Source organism: Colletes latitarsis, chromosome 1, assembly GCF_051014445.1.
Source record: "Colletes latitarsis isolate SP2378_abdomen chromosome 1, iyColLati1, whole genome shotgun sequence".
NCBI lineage: Eukaryota > Metazoa > Arthropoda > Insecta > Hymenoptera > Colletidae > Colletes > Colletes latitarsis.
The window spans coordinates 40653473-40674443 of NC_135134.1; the positions used below are offsets into that span (position 1 = coordinate 40653473).

The 20971-nt window shown below is 38.9% G+C and overlaps 2 protein-coding genes across 15 annotated transcripts in view; one reads left to right on the forward strand and one right to left on the reverse strand.

Annotated features, from left to right (window-relative positions):
- The window catches only part of LOC143345172 (uncharacterized), a 219313-nt gene extending 218911 nt beyond the window's left edge, over positions 1-402 (forward strand). For 13 of the 14 annotated variants that reach the window (XM_076772050.1, XM_076772080.1, XM_076772072.1 and 10 more), the window contains one exon: positions 56-402. In XM_076772050.1, the coding sequence (XP_076628165.1) occupies positions 56-133 (78 nt within the window). In that variant the 3' untranslated portion in view covers positions 134-402. The remainder of the gene's footprint in view (positions 1-55) is intronic. The other variant, XM_076772102.1, reaches the window with a different exon arrangement.
- Positions 403-7676: 7274 nt separating this feature from the next.
- The window catches only part of LOC143345165 (uncharacterized), a 96213-nt gene continuing 82918 nt past the window's right edge, over positions 7677-20971 (reverse strand). The window contains exons 12-27 of the mRNA XM_076772037.1: positions 19459-19793; positions 18621-18870; positions 18047-18240; positions 17760-17966; positions 17579-17684; positions 16570-17114; positions 16159-16357; positions 15608-15807; positions 15038-15137; positions 14413-14598; positions 13889-14181; positions 13592-13679; positions 13351-13521; positions 12669-12854; positions 11826-12118; positions 7677-10342 (exon numbers count right to left, since the gene is read on the reverse strand). Of these exons, the coding sequence (XP_076628152.1) occupies positions 10010-10342; positions 11826-12118; positions 12669-12854; positions 13351-13521; positions 13592-13679; positions 13889-14181; positions 14413-14598; positions 15038-15137; positions 15608-15807; positions 16159-16357; positions 16570-17114; positions 17579-17684; positions 17760-17966; positions 18047-18240; positions 18621-18870; positions 19459-19793 (3686 nt within the window). The 3' untranslated portion in view covers positions 7677-10009. The remainder of the gene's footprint in view (positions 10343-11825; positions 12119-12668; positions 12855-13350; positions 13522-13591; positions 13680-13888; positions 14182-14412; positions 14599-15037; positions 15138-15607; positions 15808-16158; positions 16358-16569; positions 17115-17578; positions 17685-17759; positions 17967-18046; positions 18241-18620; positions 18871-19458; positions 19794-20971) is intronic.

Here is a 20971-nt window from a genome sequence, read left to right on the forward strand (position 1 = left end):
CGATCAATTTTCTCATCCCCGGTTTTTCGTTAATCGAACGAAACTCGTTTTCCAGACTTCTATGGAGGAAGTGGCTCGAGGTGATCCGAAGGTGAACCAGTCGTCGCTGTTACAGAAACTGTTGTCTGAGTGACTGCAGGCCAACGCCTTGCACGGTAAAGGAATCTATGTAATATACGTTTGAACATAAAAGAAGATGCCCTGAGGGGGGGGGGGGGAGAAAAATCGTAGTGGGGGGGACGTCGAGCGGTTGAAGAGGAACGAGATGAATATCGATCACACACACACACCGCATATTACAACCCTATACGTAATTGGATACTATTGTATTATATGTAATGCTACAACACACGAAGTCAGTATTCAGATACGTATCACCAAATACAATGCGATAAAAGAAAAGAGCCGCGCAGGCCGCCGCGCCCCCGCACCACACGGGGCCTTTTCGTGCCGAGAGAGACGCTACCGATCAACAACCACCGGACAAGACGGAAAGAACAAAAGAAACAAAAATAGAAAAAAAAAATGTACCACACACAGGACTTGTGCAAACACACGCAGAGAAATGAAACTCTCGAAAGGACCAAAAGTTTCCGGTTTTCCCATTTGGCTGTGTCGAGATTTCCAGAGGGCGGATTCGTCGAGGGCCTCCGTGGAATTACGTCGTGTAAATCGTCGGTGGATAATGGAATATGGAGAATCGATCGCGTGGGAACGACGAAATAGATTACACGGTGTCGTTTTAAGAACGAAAAGGACGGTTGCGCGGGGGGGCACAGGTGGCCCGATAGCGCGCGGCGACGCTCTATCTTATTTTATATATATATGAATTGTAGATTATATATATAAAAGGAAGAGAGAAAGCCTTTATCGGGGCATCCCAGCTTCGGACGATATTCGAGTATAAATATATAAATATAAATATATAAATATATAAATATATATATATATATATAAATATAATACCGACACGATAGACTGACGGCCGCGGGAAATTTGGCCCCCCATCGTCGGGGATATCGTCACGTGATCCGTCAGTGTTGTATTTGGTATCACTGAAAGAAAGAAACTACGTAGGTACCTCAAAGGTATACTTTACTATACCACTGGCTGTTGAACATAGAACTATTTATAGGTTTAATTATTGTACACAGGATGAAGATGAAGGAAAGAAAAAAAAAAACAAATAGAGCACTATCACGTATTCTCTTTAATTTAACATCCTTTTTGACTATTACATTTATGAATAATATATTTGTGATTGTAAGAATCTGCAACCAAAATGTGACAAAGAATACTTGTTGTTGTTAATATGATTATAACTATTATTATTATTATAATTTTATTATTATTATTATTATTATTATTATTATTATTATTATTATTATTATTGACATCATCATTATCACTATTACCAATATTCTTGTTGCAATTACTATATTATTATAATATTAAGGATTATTATTATTAATATTATTATTTTATTATTATTATAATAATTATTATTATATCGATATTGATATTATTGAACACTTGAAATATGCATATTTCTATTCAATAGTAAGAGTACCTTTATATACATATATATATATATTGTATAAATGTATATGTATATATATGTATAGGGATTTATATAGCGTGTTATATATAACTGATTCGCCCGGTTATTTATATATAATCGGTATATAAATTTACGTATATTTATATATGTATACGTGTGAGGAAAAAAAAAAAATGGAGATCAATCTTCTATTTTGCATAGCTCGGTAATTCTCCTTTGGGTCTTAGAGATTGCACACTAAAAATTACTTCTAAATGACATTTGTTGTTACATTGATCGAATCGTGGACAAGAAAAAAAAGAAAAAAAAAAATACGAAGAGATAAAAGAAATAAGAAATAAAGTCTAATCACGTTTATATGTATATACACACGCCGCGCGATACAAAAGAATGGTGTGTATATATGTATATATAACATGCATATGAAAGAAATCTCACGCAAGTGTCTTATTTTTCCAGGATGTTTACCGATTATTAAATGAGAAAAAAAATAATAATAATAAAAGTAAAAAACGACGGAGGAAGGTTGGAAGAAATTGCCACGAGTTGAAAACGCGGAAATATGTTGCTCCGTCTCGACGAGTTCCGATCAGAAATCCACGCCGACGGAAGTCACGTGCCAGAACGCGTTATAAGCATTTCCTTTTTTTTTTTTCACGCGGAGGGCGTCCCCTTCTTCGAACGACGCTTGATCCGAATTGCAAGTCGTCGATCGCGATATTTTACTATTCTCCGGACTCCCGGTGTTCACATTTTTTAATTCCTCTTCCCTTTTCTCCTTCTCCTTTCTCCCCTCCTCGATCTTTTAGTTTTCATTTTACGCGAACGCTTCGAAAAGCTCGTTGCCGACCGAGTCGCAAAACGATCATTTTTATTAGACGAGCGAATGAGAGGATAAATTTTTTTTTCTTTTTTAGTTACAATTTTACGAACTTCGTAGCGTTTAATTTTATTCGCAAGGGGACGTAAACGTTCTCGATGATACCAATTTAGATCGTAAGAATCGAGTCTCTGAATACGATTCGAGACGTACGGGAACGAAAATAGCGGAGACGAACGATGGTAGATGACAAAACAGTGTAAAAAAAAGCATTAAAAAAATAAAAGAAAAATCAGAAATGAATATATATACATATATATATATGTGTGTAGAAAATGAACGAAAACAAGGATATTTTCTCGCGAGAAACACGATGCGATTCTTATTACTCTGTGATGAATACTGGCCTGGTAAATCTCTGTCGCACTTTCTTCCAATTCGAGCAGTTACAAAGTTGCGTAAAAAGAACCTGTAAAACACATTCGTGAGGTACTCTGAATATGTACACGTGCATACATAGAGACACGTATACTCGTTTGTTGTCGCGTGTCGCCGTTCACACACGGATATACGTGTACGTGCACACGCGCGCGCGCGCGCGCGCTTCCCCCGTCTCTCTCTATTTGCACGCGTGCGCGCGCGTACGTACATGTGTATGTATGCCCGCGCGTGTGTGTATGTGTGTGGCTTACGCCTGCGTGAGCGAGCGGACGGAAATGGTATGAATGGTTTCACGGTGTGTGCGTGCGGCTCCGCGTGTTTTTCTCTTTGTGCGTGCGTGCGCTCGTAGGCACGCTTGTACGCGTGTGTGCGTAGTGAATTACGTCATATAGATAGATCATATGTGCTTTCTAATGATGAATAATTTTATAAATATAAATATAATATCGATCTCACGTCTACGTTTATTTCGTCGCTCTATTCCGTTAATCACACACCGCTTTCACTAGAGATCCCTAATTTCACCTGTACGCGTATAGTTTGTTTAACTTGTTTAGAATATCTTACGTTATTTCCGCGTCACTTAACTTCACGACTTTTCAAGTAAAATTTTTAGACATCCACTCAGAGATGTCAGACGGATTTAACTAATAAATAAAAATGAGAGTCCACTCTTTGCCAGTATCGTGGACGCTCTAGCATTTTTCAATAAGAAGTGTTCTCATTTTTATAATATGAACAAAACAGAAGAATCAATTGTTGCAGAAATTAATTAATACTGATTTTCCTCGATATGTTTTGAGATAACTAAGCTTCTGCTGATCTCTACATGCCTCTACTGGTCTCCACTGGCATCTGTTGACCGCTACTGACCACTCCTGGTATTTCTGACAACGTATAACGATAACGACTGGCTACTGCCAGCCTCTCCCAGCCTCTACTCGCCTCTCCTGTCCACCGCATATATTTTTGACAACGTATAACGATTACTACGGACTTCTGCCAGCTTCCGCTGGCCTCTGCTGACCGCTGCTGACCACTCCTGATACTTCTGACAACGTACAACGATAACGACTGGCTACTGTCAGCCTATCCCAGCCTATCCCAGCCTCTCCCAGCCTCTCCCAGCCTCTGCTGACCTCTGCTGACCTCTGCTGACCACCGCTTATATTTCTGACAACGTATAACGATTAGTACGGACTTCTGCCAGCCTCCGCTGGCCTCTGCAGACCGCTGCTGACCACGCCTGATACTTCTGACAACGTATAAGGATTAATACTTGCTACTGCTTGCCCCTGCTGGCCTCCGCTGACCATTCCTGATACTACTGACAGCGTATAATGATTACTACTGGGTTCTTCTTGCTTCTGCCAACCTCTGCTGGACCCTGCTGACCACTGCTGACCTTTGTTACCAACTTCTGATATGATATATATGTATTAAAGCTTTGTGTAATGTAAATTTATGGCAATAAATGATATAATTTCAAAGAATTCTATGTATTATTATTATTTTTATCTTTCTCTTCCTTTCCAAATCATTCCTTTAGTTATAAGATATGTGCCACCCCTTCACAAGGCCGTGACCATTTTAGAAATATTCCGGACACTTCGGGAATCTAGATGGCCTTGACCCAATTTCGAAAGTAGGTCAAGGCCATTCGAATTTTAGAAAAATTCCAGACGCTTCGGAAATCCGGATGGCCTTGACCCAATTTCGAAAGTAGGTCAAGGCTATTCGAATTTTAGAAAAATTCCGGGCGCTTCGGAAATCCGGATGGCCTTGACCCAATTTCGAAAGTAGGTCAAGGCCATTTGAATTTTAGAAAAATTCTGGACGCTTCGGAAATCCGGATGGCCTTGACCCAATTTCGAAAGTAGGTCAAGGCCATTCGAATTTTAGAAAATTTCCGATCGCTTCGGAAATCTGGATGGCCTTGACCCAATTTCGAAAGTAGGTCAAGGCCATTCGAATTTTAGAAAAATTCTGGACGCTTCGGAAATCCGGATGGCCTTGACCCAATTTCGAAAGTAGGTCAAGGCCATTCGAATTTTAGAAAATTTCCGATCGCTTCGGAAATCTGGATGGCCTTGACCCAATTTCGAAAGTAGGTCAAGGCCATTCGAATTTTAGAAAAATTCTGGACGCTTCGGAAATCTAGATGGCCTTGACCCAATTTCGAAAGTAGGTCAAGGCCATTCGAATTTTAGAAAATTTCCGAACGCTTCGGGAATCTAGATGGCCTTGACCCAATTTCGAAAGTGGGCCAAGGTCACCGGCATTTTAGGAAACGGAAAGAAAGGTAAAAATGACGAGAACACATAGAATTCTTTGAAATTATATCATTTATTGTCATAGATTTACATTATACAAAGCTTTGATACATATATATCATGTCAGAAGTTGCCAGCAACGGTCAGCAGTGGTCAGCTGAGAGAATCTGACGTTAGTAGATGCTGGGTGAGGCCTGCTGAGGCCAGGAGATGTTGACGGGGGTCAGCATAGGCTGATAGTAGCCAGTAGTAATCGTACGATGTCAGAAATATAAGTGGTGGTCAGCAGAGGCCAGCAGAAGCAAGCAGAGGTTGGCAGCAGCCAGTCGTTATCGTTATAAGTTGTCAGAAGTATTAGGAGTGGTCAGCAGCGGTTTGTCGTCGCCAGTAGAGGCTGGGAGAGGCAGTAGCCAGTCGTTATCGTTATACGTTCTCAGAAATATAAGCGATGGTCAGTAGAGGCCAGCTGGAGCCAGAAAAAGCTGGGAGAGGTTGGCAGTAGTCAATCGGTTTCGTTATACGTTGTCAGAATTATCAGGAGTGGTTAGCAATGGTCAACAGAGGCAAGCAGTAGCAAGTAGTAATCTTTTTACGTTGTCAGAAGCATCAGGAGGAGTCAGCAGCGGTCAGCAGAGTCCAGCGGAGGCCTGTAAGAAAATGCAAAAGTACATGTAGTCATATCTTGTACCTCGTACTTTTTACCTTATACTTCAGGTCAAAAGGAGTATAACTGCGTAAAATAGTTTTATGACATTACCTGCTAACTGAAATTAGCCACCAATAGAGGGCATGTAGAGACCAGTGGAGGTTGGCAGAAGTCAGTCGTAATCGTTATACGTTGTCAGAAATATAAGCGATGGTCAGCAGAGGCCAGCTGGAGCCAGCAGAGGCTGAGAGAGACTGGCAGTAGAAAGTCGCTATCGTTATACGTTGTCAGAAGTATCAGGAGTGGTCAGCAGCGATCAGCAGAGTCCAGCGGAGGCCTGTAAGAAAATTCAAAAGTACATGTAGTCGTACCTTGTACTTCGTACTTTTTACCTTATACTTCAGGTAAAAAGGAGTATAACTGGATAAAATAGTTTTATGAGATTACCTGCTAACTCAAGTTAGCCACCAGTAGAAGCATGTAGAGACCAGCAGTGGTCAGCAGAGGCCAGTGGAGGTTGGCAGAAGTCAGTCGTAATCGTTATACGTTGTCAGAAATATAAGCGTTGGTCAGCAGAGGCCAGAAGAGGCCAGTGGAGGTTGGTAGAAGTCAGTCGTAATCGTTACACGTCGTCAGAAGTATCAGCAGTGATCAGCAAAGGTCAGCAGTGGTCAGCAGAGGCAAGCAGTAGCAAGTAGTAATCTTTTTACGTTGTCAGAAGTATTATGAGTAGTAAGCAAGCTAAGAAAATAAAAAATTTCCTTATAATAATGCATATATAATTCTAATCGTAAATTGAATTTCATAAATAAAAATTACAAAGTCTTTATCTGTTCTTTAAATAATAATGCTTTGTATATTATTTTATTATTTAAAATATCGGTACGCAATACATAAATATAAAATTCTCTTATACTTATTATAGCTAACGCAATAGTCTCTATATCTCGATATAAATATTCTTTGCAAGTTTCTGTAATATGTGTCAACCATAATAGCGAAACAGCTTGGCGGTTGCTAAAGTTGATCTAATTTACAGAGACTCTTAAAAATCGTAAGACAGTTTTTTTATTATATATTATTTCTTGCTCCCTTCTTTCGTTCCAGAACACTGTTACTGGCATCTCTTTTGTTACATTTTCTGTACACACTTAAACAACGTTAAATATAATGAAAAAATTGAGTATTTGTAAAATGCAATTCGAAAAATTACATATTTGAAAGGAAAACAATTTTGTTTTTATCCGTCGCGTTGTTTAATGTCGATCTGTCTACCGGAAAAGGAACTCGATGGCCTCTTTTGTGTACACGTTTTCAAACGCGCAGACAAACATTCGTGGCTACGGGAAAAATGCGAATTCTTTTCCTTTCCAAGTGCGCGGAAGATCTTTCAAAGTAAATGGAAGCTTTTATGCAAATGCTCGTTCGATCTCCTGCATACGTGTCAGCTTCTGTTATCTGAACTTACGCTCTTTGTTAAACCTTTGTGCGGTCAGAGGTCACGGTTATTCACGTTGCTATACTTTTGCTGCTCTAAATGCACGCTAAGAAATAGCTCAGAAAACGATTTTGGTCATCGAGACGACGCAAAAGTTTCTAAATTTATAATAGAATAATGGAATGTTTTACAATCATTTTCTTAAAACTGTAGCTAGAAACGACGACACGCATCAATAGTTGAATCAAAAGAGTTTTAAAATTTCAGAATTTAACTTGTATTTTTAATTATTAAATTTGAATGATCAGAAATTGGTAGAAATGATCCTATTGTAGTGATAAAGGAGTAACTAACGAACCTTACAAATCGTCCATATTGGTTCTACCGTAAAGAATGAGAAATGGACGATAAAATATAAAAAGTATTGTATTCAGTCAATCATTGGTGAGGCTATTCTATAAAAGGCAGAGTTGATTAAGAATTGAAATAAAATCGAATAGGAGTAACAATTTGGTATCATTTACTACTAATATAAAATTTTCTAATCGACTAAATTGTTTGATATACTATAGAACTTAATAGATATAATTATTATAAGGTCATGAATGCAGTAAACATAACTATAACGTTATTATTCTATCTGTGACTGTGGGTCACTAAAAATGCAATAGACACTGCCAATTTCTTTTCGATAATTCCACGTGCAAAATAAAACTCAGTAAGACACGAGTAAATTTTTAATCTAGATATGTACAATGAACAACTGAATTATAAAATAAAATCATATATTTTACATTAATAATAAATCGCTATACGGTGTTTTACTAATTTATTACTTGAATGAAATTTTATATTAAAATAATTTAAATAGACTGTTAATAAATCTTCTGTATTAGTATCATACCCATCGAAGCGTTCCATCGCTCGTTTTCTGAAAAATTATTCGAAAACGTGTTCACAGAAGAGCACGCGAGAGACCCTGTCGCCATGTTGCTTTTACAAATCAGATCTCTGGACCACAGCTTCCAGATAGCTTCTATAAAATATCTTTATTCGTTGTAAATACATAGACAGTTACAGTAGCGGTATATCGTACAGGAAATATCGTTAATTTAAATTTATCCGTGAGGTCGATGCGACGTCGATTGGCAGTTTCGTCGAGGACGTTGGCCCCCGTATCTTTTTGGCATAAGACATATATCATCTCTAAATCCGGTCGCAACGGTACGTACACATAATCGTCCACACGGTTACAGAAATTCATACCACCTCGAAGAAAAATGATCCTTCGTTTTATTTTATTCTTTTAGCTTCAGCTACACTTCATCTGAACTTTGAACTTTGAAGTCGCTTACTCGCGTGTCATTTCAACCCTCTGTTTCATCCATTATATTTCACGTTCATGAATTAATTAATACTCGAGCCAAATAATGAATGCCTGAATCCGCAGAGCTATTTCTATAAGACAATGACAAATTCAGTGAAGTTTTCTCAGTGGACTTTATAAGGATTTTTATGTTAATTCCTTGCTTTGCGATTCATTTTCAAGTATTTTGGAGTTGAATTAAAATTTATTAGTGTGGGGATGCAAGGGGAGTGTTAAACAAATTTTTTATTAAATAATTCAAACATTAGGTCGTATACCAAGTGTATTGCAAAATGGATCTTTCTTCATGTTCTATTTATTAATTACTAGTTATTAGTTAGTAACATTGTAACTTGGGGATTACTCTGTTTTTGATAACATACGTTCAGGTTACGATCTACATAAAAGGGTTAATATCACATAAACTGTTGAATGTCTGAGCAAACGACCGAATAGGGAATAAATACTATTTCTATCTAACTGCACGAAAAATAATTTTGAAATGTTTGAACTCGTAGATTATTGATAGAAGCTGAAGTCTAATAGTACAAAAATTGTTTCGAGCAATGTTGAAGCAGGTAGATTCCAATCGTGAGATTAATACATTCAATTTGGTCGTGAAAGAAGACTGAGATGGATCGAAGTATCATGGCTCGAGAACATTGTCCTCCCGACTCGACTTTGACCACGCTTAAATTTCTCACACACACTCACACACACACTTATACACATGCTCACACCCCTAACGTCGACTCAGAACTTCAACACACCTGCATAATGCGAAACGATGATTTAAATTCGTTTCGTGGGATATTTAAATCTCATTATTGAAAGGATACTTCGTTGACACTTATCAATAGACTGCGGATCTTTATGTAAGTTCATATTTTTATTAATAGAATTAATGAAATGGGAGCTTTGTTGAGGGTTGCCTCAAACCCTTAAATATAATAATTCGTATCGTGCTTTAAGCGTTTCTTATATTTTCGATTTCGAAGAATTTTGAGAATTGAAATTTCTCATAAATGCACAAACATCCGCAGTCTAATTATCAACATCGAGTATACTGGAAGTTAGTTAATAGAAAATTTCTTCCCGTTAAGTTGAGTTTCCGTAACCGTGCGTACGCCGGGTAACAAAAAAGGCAGTCGTGAACTAATTTTTATAAAAAAAATTAATAAAATCGACCTATAATTCTTTTGGGCAGAACAAAGCGATAGACTGGAGTGTCGCAATAGCGTTTTTGCTCCCGGTCAAACTTATCTAAAGCCACTGGTTCATCATCAAGTATCATCCTGTTGTTTATATATACACAGAGTCGCTGTTCCCCTGCAAAGTCACTGGTGAATCGTGGCTGACGACGTCGCGATTTTTTAAGCCACTGCCAGGGTTTTTCGCGGTTCGTTCCCATCGCGCCTGTTGGGGTCTCCTCCTCTGCTGGCGGGTGGCGACTGCCTCTGAGGGCTAATAGGGATAACGCCGATTTGACCGGTACTTGTAGCCAGTAAAGGGCAGCGGTGCTCGATACGGCTTTGGCTCTTCCGTGACGCGACGACGAAGACACACCGCGCAGCGGCTGATCCGCGAGGTGTGATCCGCCTTCAGGGTCTGCTGAGACGGCTTCCGGAACATCTGGCTGTCCGCGATGGTGGCCAGCCAGTAGGACGTGGCAGTGGAGAAATAGTTGCAGGTGCCCAGTCCTCGACACTCGATGAAGGGCCGCGCGCGGAATTCCTCCAAGCAGGAACCTGGCGAAATTAGCGATTGGCCGCCACCGCCCGCCCCCGCGTCCCTATGCTGTAAGTTTCCAACGGGTTTAGTCACTCATCGATGTAATTCTGCACTGACTTTCCTTTATTTTAGTTTGGTATTCAAAATTAAATGGGGATAAATAAAATAAAATGGCAATAATATGCTTCGGTATTGAAAAATTCTGTCGAAATACCCGTTACTACAAACAATATAATAAAATTCATTACTTGAAATAGCTATTGCAGTAATGATTCGTAAAATGAACATTGCTTCGAGGGGTTTTTTAAATGCTGTCTTTCACGTTTCACTGGCTTCAAGGGGGTCCCCACAATCGGAAGGGATAGAAATGTTCAACTTACGAATCATGCCTGGGTTCATTTTAAGAATTATTGCTGTAGTTTGTCGCGAAACAGATGTCAAGAAGAAGTCGAAGGGAATTGAACGCTCCCAGTTGGGAGGGATAGAAATGTTCAACTTACGAATCTCGCCTGGATTCATTTTAAGAATCATTACTGTATTTTGTCGCGAAACAGATGTCAAGAAGAAATCGAAGGGAAATGAACGCAGCTCCCAGTTGGGAAGGATAGAAACGTTCAACTTACGAATCACGTCATTCATTTTACGAATCATTACTGTATTTCATATAACGAAATTATTTTTATTATTTTAAAGAGAAGGTTAGGTTAGGTGTTATTTTCATCATCATCACTTTGCAAACTATTTTCTAACAACTGAAGTTTCCATCCTAATGGGTTCTTTAAAAGAGCAGTCCAGGAACTCAAGTTTCGTGGGAATTATTCGTAATGGCATGTTCGAAGTTCAACAAATTTAATTATATTTAATACGATTCCAGTTTGCCAAAGGTATTGATGGATTGGGTCGTTTGGAATTCGGACAGGAGAGATATGGGACAGAGATTCCCGACCCTGATTTAGTTTATTGATTCTAACTGGATCATCCTTTGCGCCGCTATAATTGAATCTTAAGCATATCTGGAACTTCAAAATTTCAACACGCCTTGCTGGCTAACGTATCTAGTAATAGTACACTATAATGCGAAAACTGTGTCAAGTTGTGAGATTTCAACTTCTCTTTGTTATATAACGTTTTAGTCTTAGTTTGACTTTTAGAACACACTGCTGAAGTGTGTACCAAGGAATGCGGAATCCTGTATGTTACAAAAATTAATTTAAATAATATAATAATATGAAAAATTAATTTTTGACATCGGCACTAAGTATGTATTCGAGTATGAGTTTCGATCTAAGTATGTATTTAAAGTAATTTTACAAAACGAAAATGCTGTTCTTAGCTTGACAGTTTTCTGCTAACTGAGCTTGAGACTCGGAAATAAAGAAACGAGACGTTCAGGGGGTGCAATAAACGAGTGTCCTTCTCAGGTAGTACTGATCTTAGCAAGGGAGGGGACTGCACCAATGGATACAAATTTCCATTAAAAATACATGCACGCAATGCTTGTTCTCAACAAGGTCACTTTCTGCTATTATGTGTTAATAAGTTTACTCACCATGAGGAAACTATACCCGATCCAAAGTTCCTCCCAACCACTCGGACACTCCGGTATAGACATGGACTGGCTGTGCACCGCGATGGCTCGCGTTGGGAATTCGCAAACAGAACATCTGGAGATGTATCTGCCGACTTCCGGTGCTGGTATGGGCGTCATCGACATAGGCATGGGTTCCGTCGTGCTCAGCCAGTAACTGTAGTCGTTACGATTCGCGTAATCGCAGACGTTGTTGAAGTTACAGAACATGAAGGGCATAGTGGAGAACCTAGTAACGCAGCTACCAGCGGCGCCTAAAGGAAAATATCATATCAAAAGCTTAGGCTCTATAACAGCATTCGAATAGCAATTAATTTCATCAAAGATATTATAGAACACCGTTTATTATAAAAAGGTATTGTTTATTTATATTTTTTACTCCTAACTTCACGACAGGGTTTGTTAACTTTTATGCACGAACTTAACAAAAACCAATTTGTTTGCTATTCCAGCATTTAGTGAGATTCTTTTTAGACTGTACAGAGTGTACTGCGCCACTGGAAGCAGATATATCTCTGAAACTGTTGAAAATACAAAAAATGTCAAAACGAAGCCTCAATAAACAAATTGGCCTCTAGAATCTCCCATCAAAATTTTTCGAGGTGACCGAGCACCTTGTATAAGTATTTAAATATTTTTTGTAGGATTTAACAAAATTGCATCAAATAGTGCAAAACTATAGAGTTCCATTTAAAAAAAGAATGAAGTTGCATTTGTCAGATGTACCCTTTAACCGTTTCAGAGATGTAGCCTTTCCCAGTTGCATGGGACGCTTTGTATAATCGCTATCGTCGCCTAACTTACCAAGATCTTGCCCATAAGGATGCCCGTTGCCCATTATATGCAACAATGAGAAACCATCCCAGAGTTTGATCGTGTCTTTCGGACACAGAGGTATCATTTCGGATTGCGAGTGCCGAGCGAAGATGAAGCCTCTGCTTTTTGGAGCTGGCGCTGGTGGTGCCGGGGCTCCTGGTAATCCGGGGTATCCTGCAAATCCATCATTCGCAATTTTATATTTCCAATCGCTTTATATTAAAAATAGACACTCTACAAACCTTACGTTCAAATAGAAAGTAGTTGGGGAATAATTTCATAGAGTACAAAGAGTTTTCTAAGGGGTTGCAAAGGTTATTTTTAGTTACAATCATTTTTATAGAACCCTTTGACTACTAAAAGCGTCTACAGGCGGTCAGTTAGTCAGTTGACTGCGTGCGTTAAACGCCTATGAGCGTTCAATCTATGTGTTGCTTAAGGCAAGAAAAAGTTTTTGCTTAAAAATCGACCGTAGTCAAAGAGTTAATCATGTTCAGTTAATAAATGAAAAGCTTTTAAAAAGGAAGTTTGCATTAGTTCCCTTTTGAATTAATATTCTTTAGTTCTTTTTGTAATGTTAGTTTTAGGTGTTCGCTATATTTTCATTATTTAAATGCCAAATCAACTAACATTTATTAGTATGTCCTTTGTTAGTTAATCAATTCTTTACCTGCGGATCCTGGACGTCCAACGGAACCGGGAGCACCAGGAAAACCGGGAGGACCTTCTTTGCCGTCAGGTCCCACAGTTCCTGGCAAACCAATCATTCCTTGTTCGCCTTTCCTTCCAGGTATTCCATCTTCTCCTGGATCGCCAATCATTCCCTTCTCTCCAAAGTAACCTACGTAAACGGTTGTTTAAAGTAATTTTTACACCAAATCAGTATCTTTTAGAACTATTCGTCTGTATACCTGGCAGTCCTTCGAATCCTATGTCACCGGGTATTCCTTTTCTTGGGAAAGCTGAGAAATGATTTATACCACGATTTCCTTTTTCTCCCTGTCAATAGAGTAGAATTTTAGAGAACTGTACCAAATTCATGTCTAAATAAAGATGTTGCAACGATATTTAATTATAAAGGTAACTGAGAAAGTTTTATCAGCTTTCAGATTCAGCGATTCAAGATTGGGTGTTAATTAATTATGACCTTATAAATAATTTCTTCCTTGGAAGATAAAGCAAGATTTCTGTAATATAAGACTACTAACTTGTGGGCCCGAAGGTCCAACTAGTCCAGGTAGTCCAGTCTCGCCCACGTCACCACGTTCTCCTTTTGGTCCAGGTAACCCTTCAAATCCAGAAAGGCCCGAATCGCCCCTCTCGCCTTTTCGTCCTAGCCTGCCGTCGAGTCCAGGCAGCCCTTGATCTCCTTGTTCTCCTTTTATACTGATTCCATGTCTTCCGTGTTCTCCTCTGTATCCCTTTGGTCCAGGTGATCCAGGGAGACCTGGCAATCCTTCCATTCCTGGAGTTCCAGGGTAACCGGTGAAACCTTTTGGACCTGAATGGCAAAATATACGTACAATGAATATGAAGATTATTCCCACATTCACAAAAAGGAATGACTTTATTACTGTATGTGAAAATAAACACTATCGCGTAGATACACAAATGTATGTCAGTACTCTTTGGTCAATGTAGAGTGTCGAGTCGTATCTCGACAATTCGTATTAACATTTATTGATATTTAATCAAACGTGATCAGAATTTATTACAGGAAGTGAGTACTGACCATCATCTCCCGGAAGTCCTTTTGGTCCGTGGAAGCTGTCACCAACGTCTCCTCTGTTTCCTTTGGGACCGTCGTGTCCATATTCTCCGGGGGCTCCCTTTGCTCCTGGATTTCCTGGTGCACCAGGTATTCCATCGAATCCATCTACTCCTTTGTCACCTCGTTCGGCGAATTCACCAGACAATCCTGAAATATTATATCGACACATAATAGTCAATATTACATCCATGTTAGGATCAGCTCTGGCTACACCTTGCTTTTGGACTTATTCAAGATGGCGGCGGAAAGTCTAAACGCGTAGTGCTTATGGAAAGGAACGTTTTAAGATATTAATCTGTTTTCTGTATGTAATATATAGTAATAAACGTGAATAGGAGCAACGCAATGACTTCATTAATATTTTAAAAACCTCGAGTCAGATAATCTAGAGTTTACTGTAACAAGTTTTGGATTTCGAATGTCAAAAGCAAAATGTTACAAAAGTTAAATGGCGTTTGAATTAAAATTAATAACAAAATTTTATGGTTATTTATTCTATTTTTTTGCGTATATTTATATGTGCTATTTAACGCGTAACAAAAACGATAAACAAAATGTTGATTCGTATAAAACGTTTGATTGTTACCTGGACGTCCAGGAGGTCCTTCATTACCAGGGATACCTGGGAGACCTGGCATGCCTGGAAATCCATCAGGTCCTGAGTATCCTATGTCACCTGCTTCGCCCTAAAATAAAAATTAACTATCGTGTATATATAACGAAGTGGATAAACAATAACCTGATTATTTAAGGATTTAATGAGACAGAAGCAAATCTACTATAACTCTTTACTAATATTCTTTTGATAACAGAATCTTTACGAAAAACATTTATGCATAAACAATTTTAGAACTTTCGTTAGAATATTAAATACAATATTAACGTTATTTACGTTTAGATGTTTGCATCTTATTATGCTAATTTAATGATCATTCACGGTCAAACATTATCAAATAAAGATTTTTTAACGACACATGCAAGTCAAGCGTCTTTGTAAATTTGAAAATTATGATTTTCATGAAGTTAATGGAACGCAATCGTTCTTACGAAACACGTGTCGTTGCAAGATTAGTTTCAGAAATTGCTATAAAGTCAATGTTTCTCTAAGATCGAATCATAATACGATTACACGATGTATGATTAACAGTTTGTATACCTTTCGACCAAGTAATCCTACGAAACCGTGATCACCCCACTCTCCCTTTTCACCTTTCCGGCCGTCGTAGCCAGGATTTCCAAAATCTCCCGGCTCGGCCACAGTGTACGATGGTAGGCCAGGTTCACCTATCGAACCTTTCGGTCCTGGTGCACCCATTGTACCAGGAAATCCTGGAGCACCCTCCTCACCGGGCATTCCTAACAAATATTCACAGTCAGTGAACGCAAATTCTCTAACATCCACAGTAGTGAACACAAATATAAGACACTTTGTATATCTTTTTATATTTACAGGGAGAAAATGTGCATTTAATATATTAAAATTGAACTATCGTAGCAAAATTATTATAAAAGAAATAATTTAAGATGTAAAAGTTTACTGTTTCATTCGATTCCTGTCTTTCAGCTTTAAAGAAGTCTTTAGAATAATTGTACTGTAGGGGATTTCTGAGTCTAAACAATTCTGAACAAGGATTGGGATTCATATTTAACGGATAGTCAACGTGTTAATATTGAAGTATTAAAGTATCTTCTGTTTGTAAAGCTTACCTGGCAGACCCATTTTACCAGGATCACCACTCACCCCTGGTTTACCATTAAGACCATTGGGTCCAGGCGGTCCCATTAGGCCTTGTTCACCTTTAACACCGTATTCACCAGGAATACCATGTAATCCTGGTCTTCCGCGGATGCCCCAGTCTCCTCTTGCCCCTTTCAATCCATCTGGTCCCATATCACCGATTTCACCCTATATTACAGACAGTTTTCGTTTTATATTACAAACGTTAGCTCTAGTTTTATCATTAATATAATGATGTACATTAGCAACCTCAAAGGATTTCAGTTATTCTTCTTTAATCAAATTTTTAAAATTGCCCAGTTTCGAACTCTACTCTAGCTACCTCACGAATCGAACAATATTCTTAACATTCTCTATTGTCAGTATCTCTAGAAACGTACCTTTGATCCGGGTATACCGTCAAATCCGTGGTAACCTGGTTCACCTTTCTGTCCTTCCAGACCATCGAATCCGTCGGTAGCAAAACCACGTTCACCAGGTAAACCGGGTCTACCATCAACGCCAGGGAGCCCAGGGGGTCCTACTGCTCCTGTGAAACCAGGCTCGCCTATGTCACCGTGTGGTCCGCTGAAGGCATTTTCACCCGGAGCTCCGTCGAAACCATCTGGGCCACGGTCTCCAGGGGCACCTGGATATCCTGGCAAACCTTGCAAACCCGGAATACCAGCTGGTCCAGGGCTTCCTAGTTCCCCTTCGGATCCTGGCAGCCCCGGAATTCCATCGGAGCCAGGCCAGCCGGCCATACCAGGGTTACCGGGTTCACCAACGTCACCATCTTCTCCTGGTAAACCTGGCATACCTGGCATACCGTCTCTACCTAAGTAACCCATTGGACCAGCGTCACCGTCGTCACCTCGACGTCCGGGGAAACCAACTTCCCCCTTAACGCCCTTTATTCCGGCATATCCATTTGATCCGTCGGGCCCTGAACAAACATTTATCGTTTCACTAACAAAGGAAGCACACGAATTGTTTGACTTCTACTTTAATGTGAAGTAATCGTCTAGTAATTGCGAGTAGTCTAGTTAGGTGGTTCACTCTGTACTATTTCCTTTTTATTTCTATTTGTTGCTTCTCCTGTGTTGGCCTTAGAATTAATAATAATATGTATATTTGGAAGGATATATTAAACACTCGTTACACGTGGACGCAAGACACACTGTTAAAAAACGTTACGCCACACACACATACATACATACATAACGAATACACGATGTGACTAATGCGGGCCCTGATTCGTTATAACTCTTTACATCCTGGTTGGAATTCCTACAGTGATGCATCGTTACACAGTAACATACAGTAATGTATCAAATATCATCATCATCCTTCTTTGTAACATCCCTAACATTTAGTTGCATGGAATTCATTTAAATAAAAATATCGTACCTTGACGACCAGGTTCTCCAATTCTTCCAGGCATTCCGGGAATACCAGGTGCTCCTGGATAGCCTCTACCACCTCCAACACTGTTACCCCGTGAACCTTTAGCTCCCTGTACCATGAATTCGATACATTAAGCCTTAAAGTATTTATAAATCTTTTACCTTTCCAACGCTAGTAATTTTACCTGAAGACCTGGTAGTCCGGCGAAACCAGGAGCTCCTTTGCCACCTTTGAAACCTTTAAGACCGTCTACTCCGTGTCTACCACGCAAGCCTGATGGGCCAGCGTCACCGATCTCTCCCTTTTCACCCTTGGGACCTTCATCTCCGAAATCACCGTACGTCAGATTCGTACCTGGGTTACCCCGATCACCTTTGCTACCTACACGACCCTGTAAAGCAAGAGAAGTTTGATAAAATTGGATAGACTAGGTTCATCTTTTCTGAGTCTAATTGTTTCTTGGATACTTACTGGAAAACCAATAGGTCCTTGTGCTCCTGGTGTACCCGCTGGGCCACGTGGACCTTCTTCTCCCGGCATTCCCGGGTAACCCTTTAATCCTGTAGGACCTGGAGGCGATATACCGGGCGGTCCAACAATTCCTGGCGGTCCCTGATATCCTTCGTCACCCAATCGTCCTACGGCACCTGGAGCTCCATCGTCGCCTACGAGCATTTATGTTCTAAGAGTTCCATAACTGGCAGGAGCTTCTCGAGTACTTGAATTATGCAAGTATTCAAACCGAAATACATTTTTTCAAACAAAGTCAAGCATTTGAGTATGAAACTTGAGAAAATTCAACCTGTTCAAACGTTTGAACAGTTTGATTGCTCGTACAAAATGTGAGAATTACTATAATGTAATACGTTAGAAACTTACATGTTATTTATAAGAGTTATATTACGTATTAAGGTTTTTGTTCTTGTTCCAATATCATCTTATTTTAAACTCAAAGAAATTCAAAATGTTAAACTATTCCTTAACCGTTTGATTTATTTTGCTTTTTCATCGTACGAGTAATAACGTCGTTTATCGAAATTCTCACCTGGATAACCTATTTCTCCTTTGAATCCCTTCTCTCCTGACAGATCTATGTCGTAACTCGAGGACACTCCGCGTTCTCCTTTTATTCCTTTATCACCTGGAAGACCCATTATACCTGGCGCGCCCGGATATCCTGGATCTCCACGCAGAGATTCGATTGGTACCAATACATCATCACCCTTTTCACCAGGATTACCATCCAAACCTGGGAAAGCATCGCGACCCGGATATCCCGACTCACCATGATTACCCTGAAAGAAAAACAGCATTAAGATTAATTCCCTATTTATTCATGACTCTGTTCCGTCTGAAATATAATATGTTTATGGTACATTTCTACCCCTTCTCGGTTTATAATGCTTTCTCCTTTCACTTATGAAACGTACACACAGCATATACGATTTTAATCCCCAGTATTTAATTTCATCCATCGTGGTTTGAATTATTTTAAATACCTAATAATTGACTTTATAATCCCAAAATACAGGTTGGCTGTGAATATGTGTTGTTAGAAATAATTACTAAACGGTAAGAGGTACGAGAAGAATGTTACAAGATTGTTACATTTATAAAAGAGAACGTCTTCTTTTCGATTTTTAAAGATCACGTCAAAAGTCAATTTCTGTTTCTTAAATCAGGAATGGGGGTTTGTAGTTTTCACCATTTTTACTTCAAAATAATACTGCGTATATGTATATAAAACATCGTTAAATAACAAAAATGGCCTAAAAACTGCATGTCTAGATTTACTCTCTTAAGAGTCTAAAAACTAGGGTAACTTGTATGTTTAACAAATTTTAACGCTTAAATAATGCTGGTTATTGGTAACAGGTTCTGACCTTTTGACCTTTAGGTCCTGATGGCCCCGTGTCACCACGCTGGCCAGGTTCACCTTTCTCTCCTCTTTCTCCTTCTGGACCAGCGAATCCTACGTCACCCTGATCACCAGGCTTTCCAATTAATAATTCGTCTGGATAGATTTCCTTTCCTCTTTCTCCTTTAGGTCCCGGAGCCCCAGCGATTCCTGGTCTTCCGCTTTCACCTTCTAACCCTCTTGGTCCAACAGTACCCGGTTTTCCACGACTTCCCTTGTATCCACGGGGACCAGGTAATCCATGATATCCTGTCAGTCCAGGATATCCGTCCCGTCCATCTTCACCGCGTTCTCCCTTTTCTATGCAAAGAATAGAAAGTTCGAACATTTTTACTCGACTTGATTTTCAATCAAAGTTCGCGAAATCGAGCAACTCGAAGTACAGAATAGAATTCTGCTACAACTATATTTAGCTCTTGTAAAAATAGAAATGTTTCAACTAATCAACATTTGTTTACATACATTAAAAGAATTTTAGAAATAAATAGTCAAAAGTGAGTAAACAAATTTTGATTAGTTGAAACATTTCTATTTTCACAAGAGCTCAATATAATTGTAATAAAATTCTATTCTATCCTTCGAGTTGCTCGATTTCGATTAGCTGAATGGAGGTTCCTCCATTTTAAATAATTGTATACAGTGGAACCTCTATTCAGCTAATAAAATGTTTGCCTTTCTGACATCAGTTATTTCATATTTGTGGCAAAAGAATAAACCTAATACCACTGACAATGGAGGATAAATAATATAAATAAATGACTTTTTTTTTCAAGTTTTGAATTCCAAAATCATCTTGCTCTTTTTTTAATACCACGAATCCTTGGATTTCTATGAATCTTGGAAGATTCATTCACCATTATAGAAAAGTTAGGTGTATATTTGACATATGCTTTGCTTATAAATATTCAACGGAAGTCAAAAATTTGGAGCTTTGGGACATTTGAAGACTGTTTTAAAAATCAAATAGCTCCATAAATCTTGAAATTTTTAAATGTTTAGAAATTACGCAGCTACGCTTTTAAGTTAATTAAACAAAAAAATGATGCAGTTTATTTAACATTATTTATGAATATTGAATGAACGTTCATCGATAAAAGAAAAGAATAGGTCTGTTTCCTGTTTTTTTCTTTGGACAATTCGTTCTGTTTCATGCAAATTTTCGTTTAAGATATATATAGTGCTCGTTGAAGGGTCCAAATTCGATAACACCATAACTCTACAACAAGTCACAGTCATTGCTGTAACTTACCAACGTTCTTGCCTCAAAATGTCATCATCATTAGTCGCGCTAGTAAAATGATACCGTCTGGACAGTGACAAATGGAGCGAAACCATTGAGTAATATAACGCATCAGACCACGGATTTTCAAAGCGGCATTCACAAAACGCTGGTGAGTAGTATTGCATCAGTTATAGCAACTGAATGTTACATATACACGTGGTAACATTCTGATAAATTTTCTTTTTACAGATTTTTA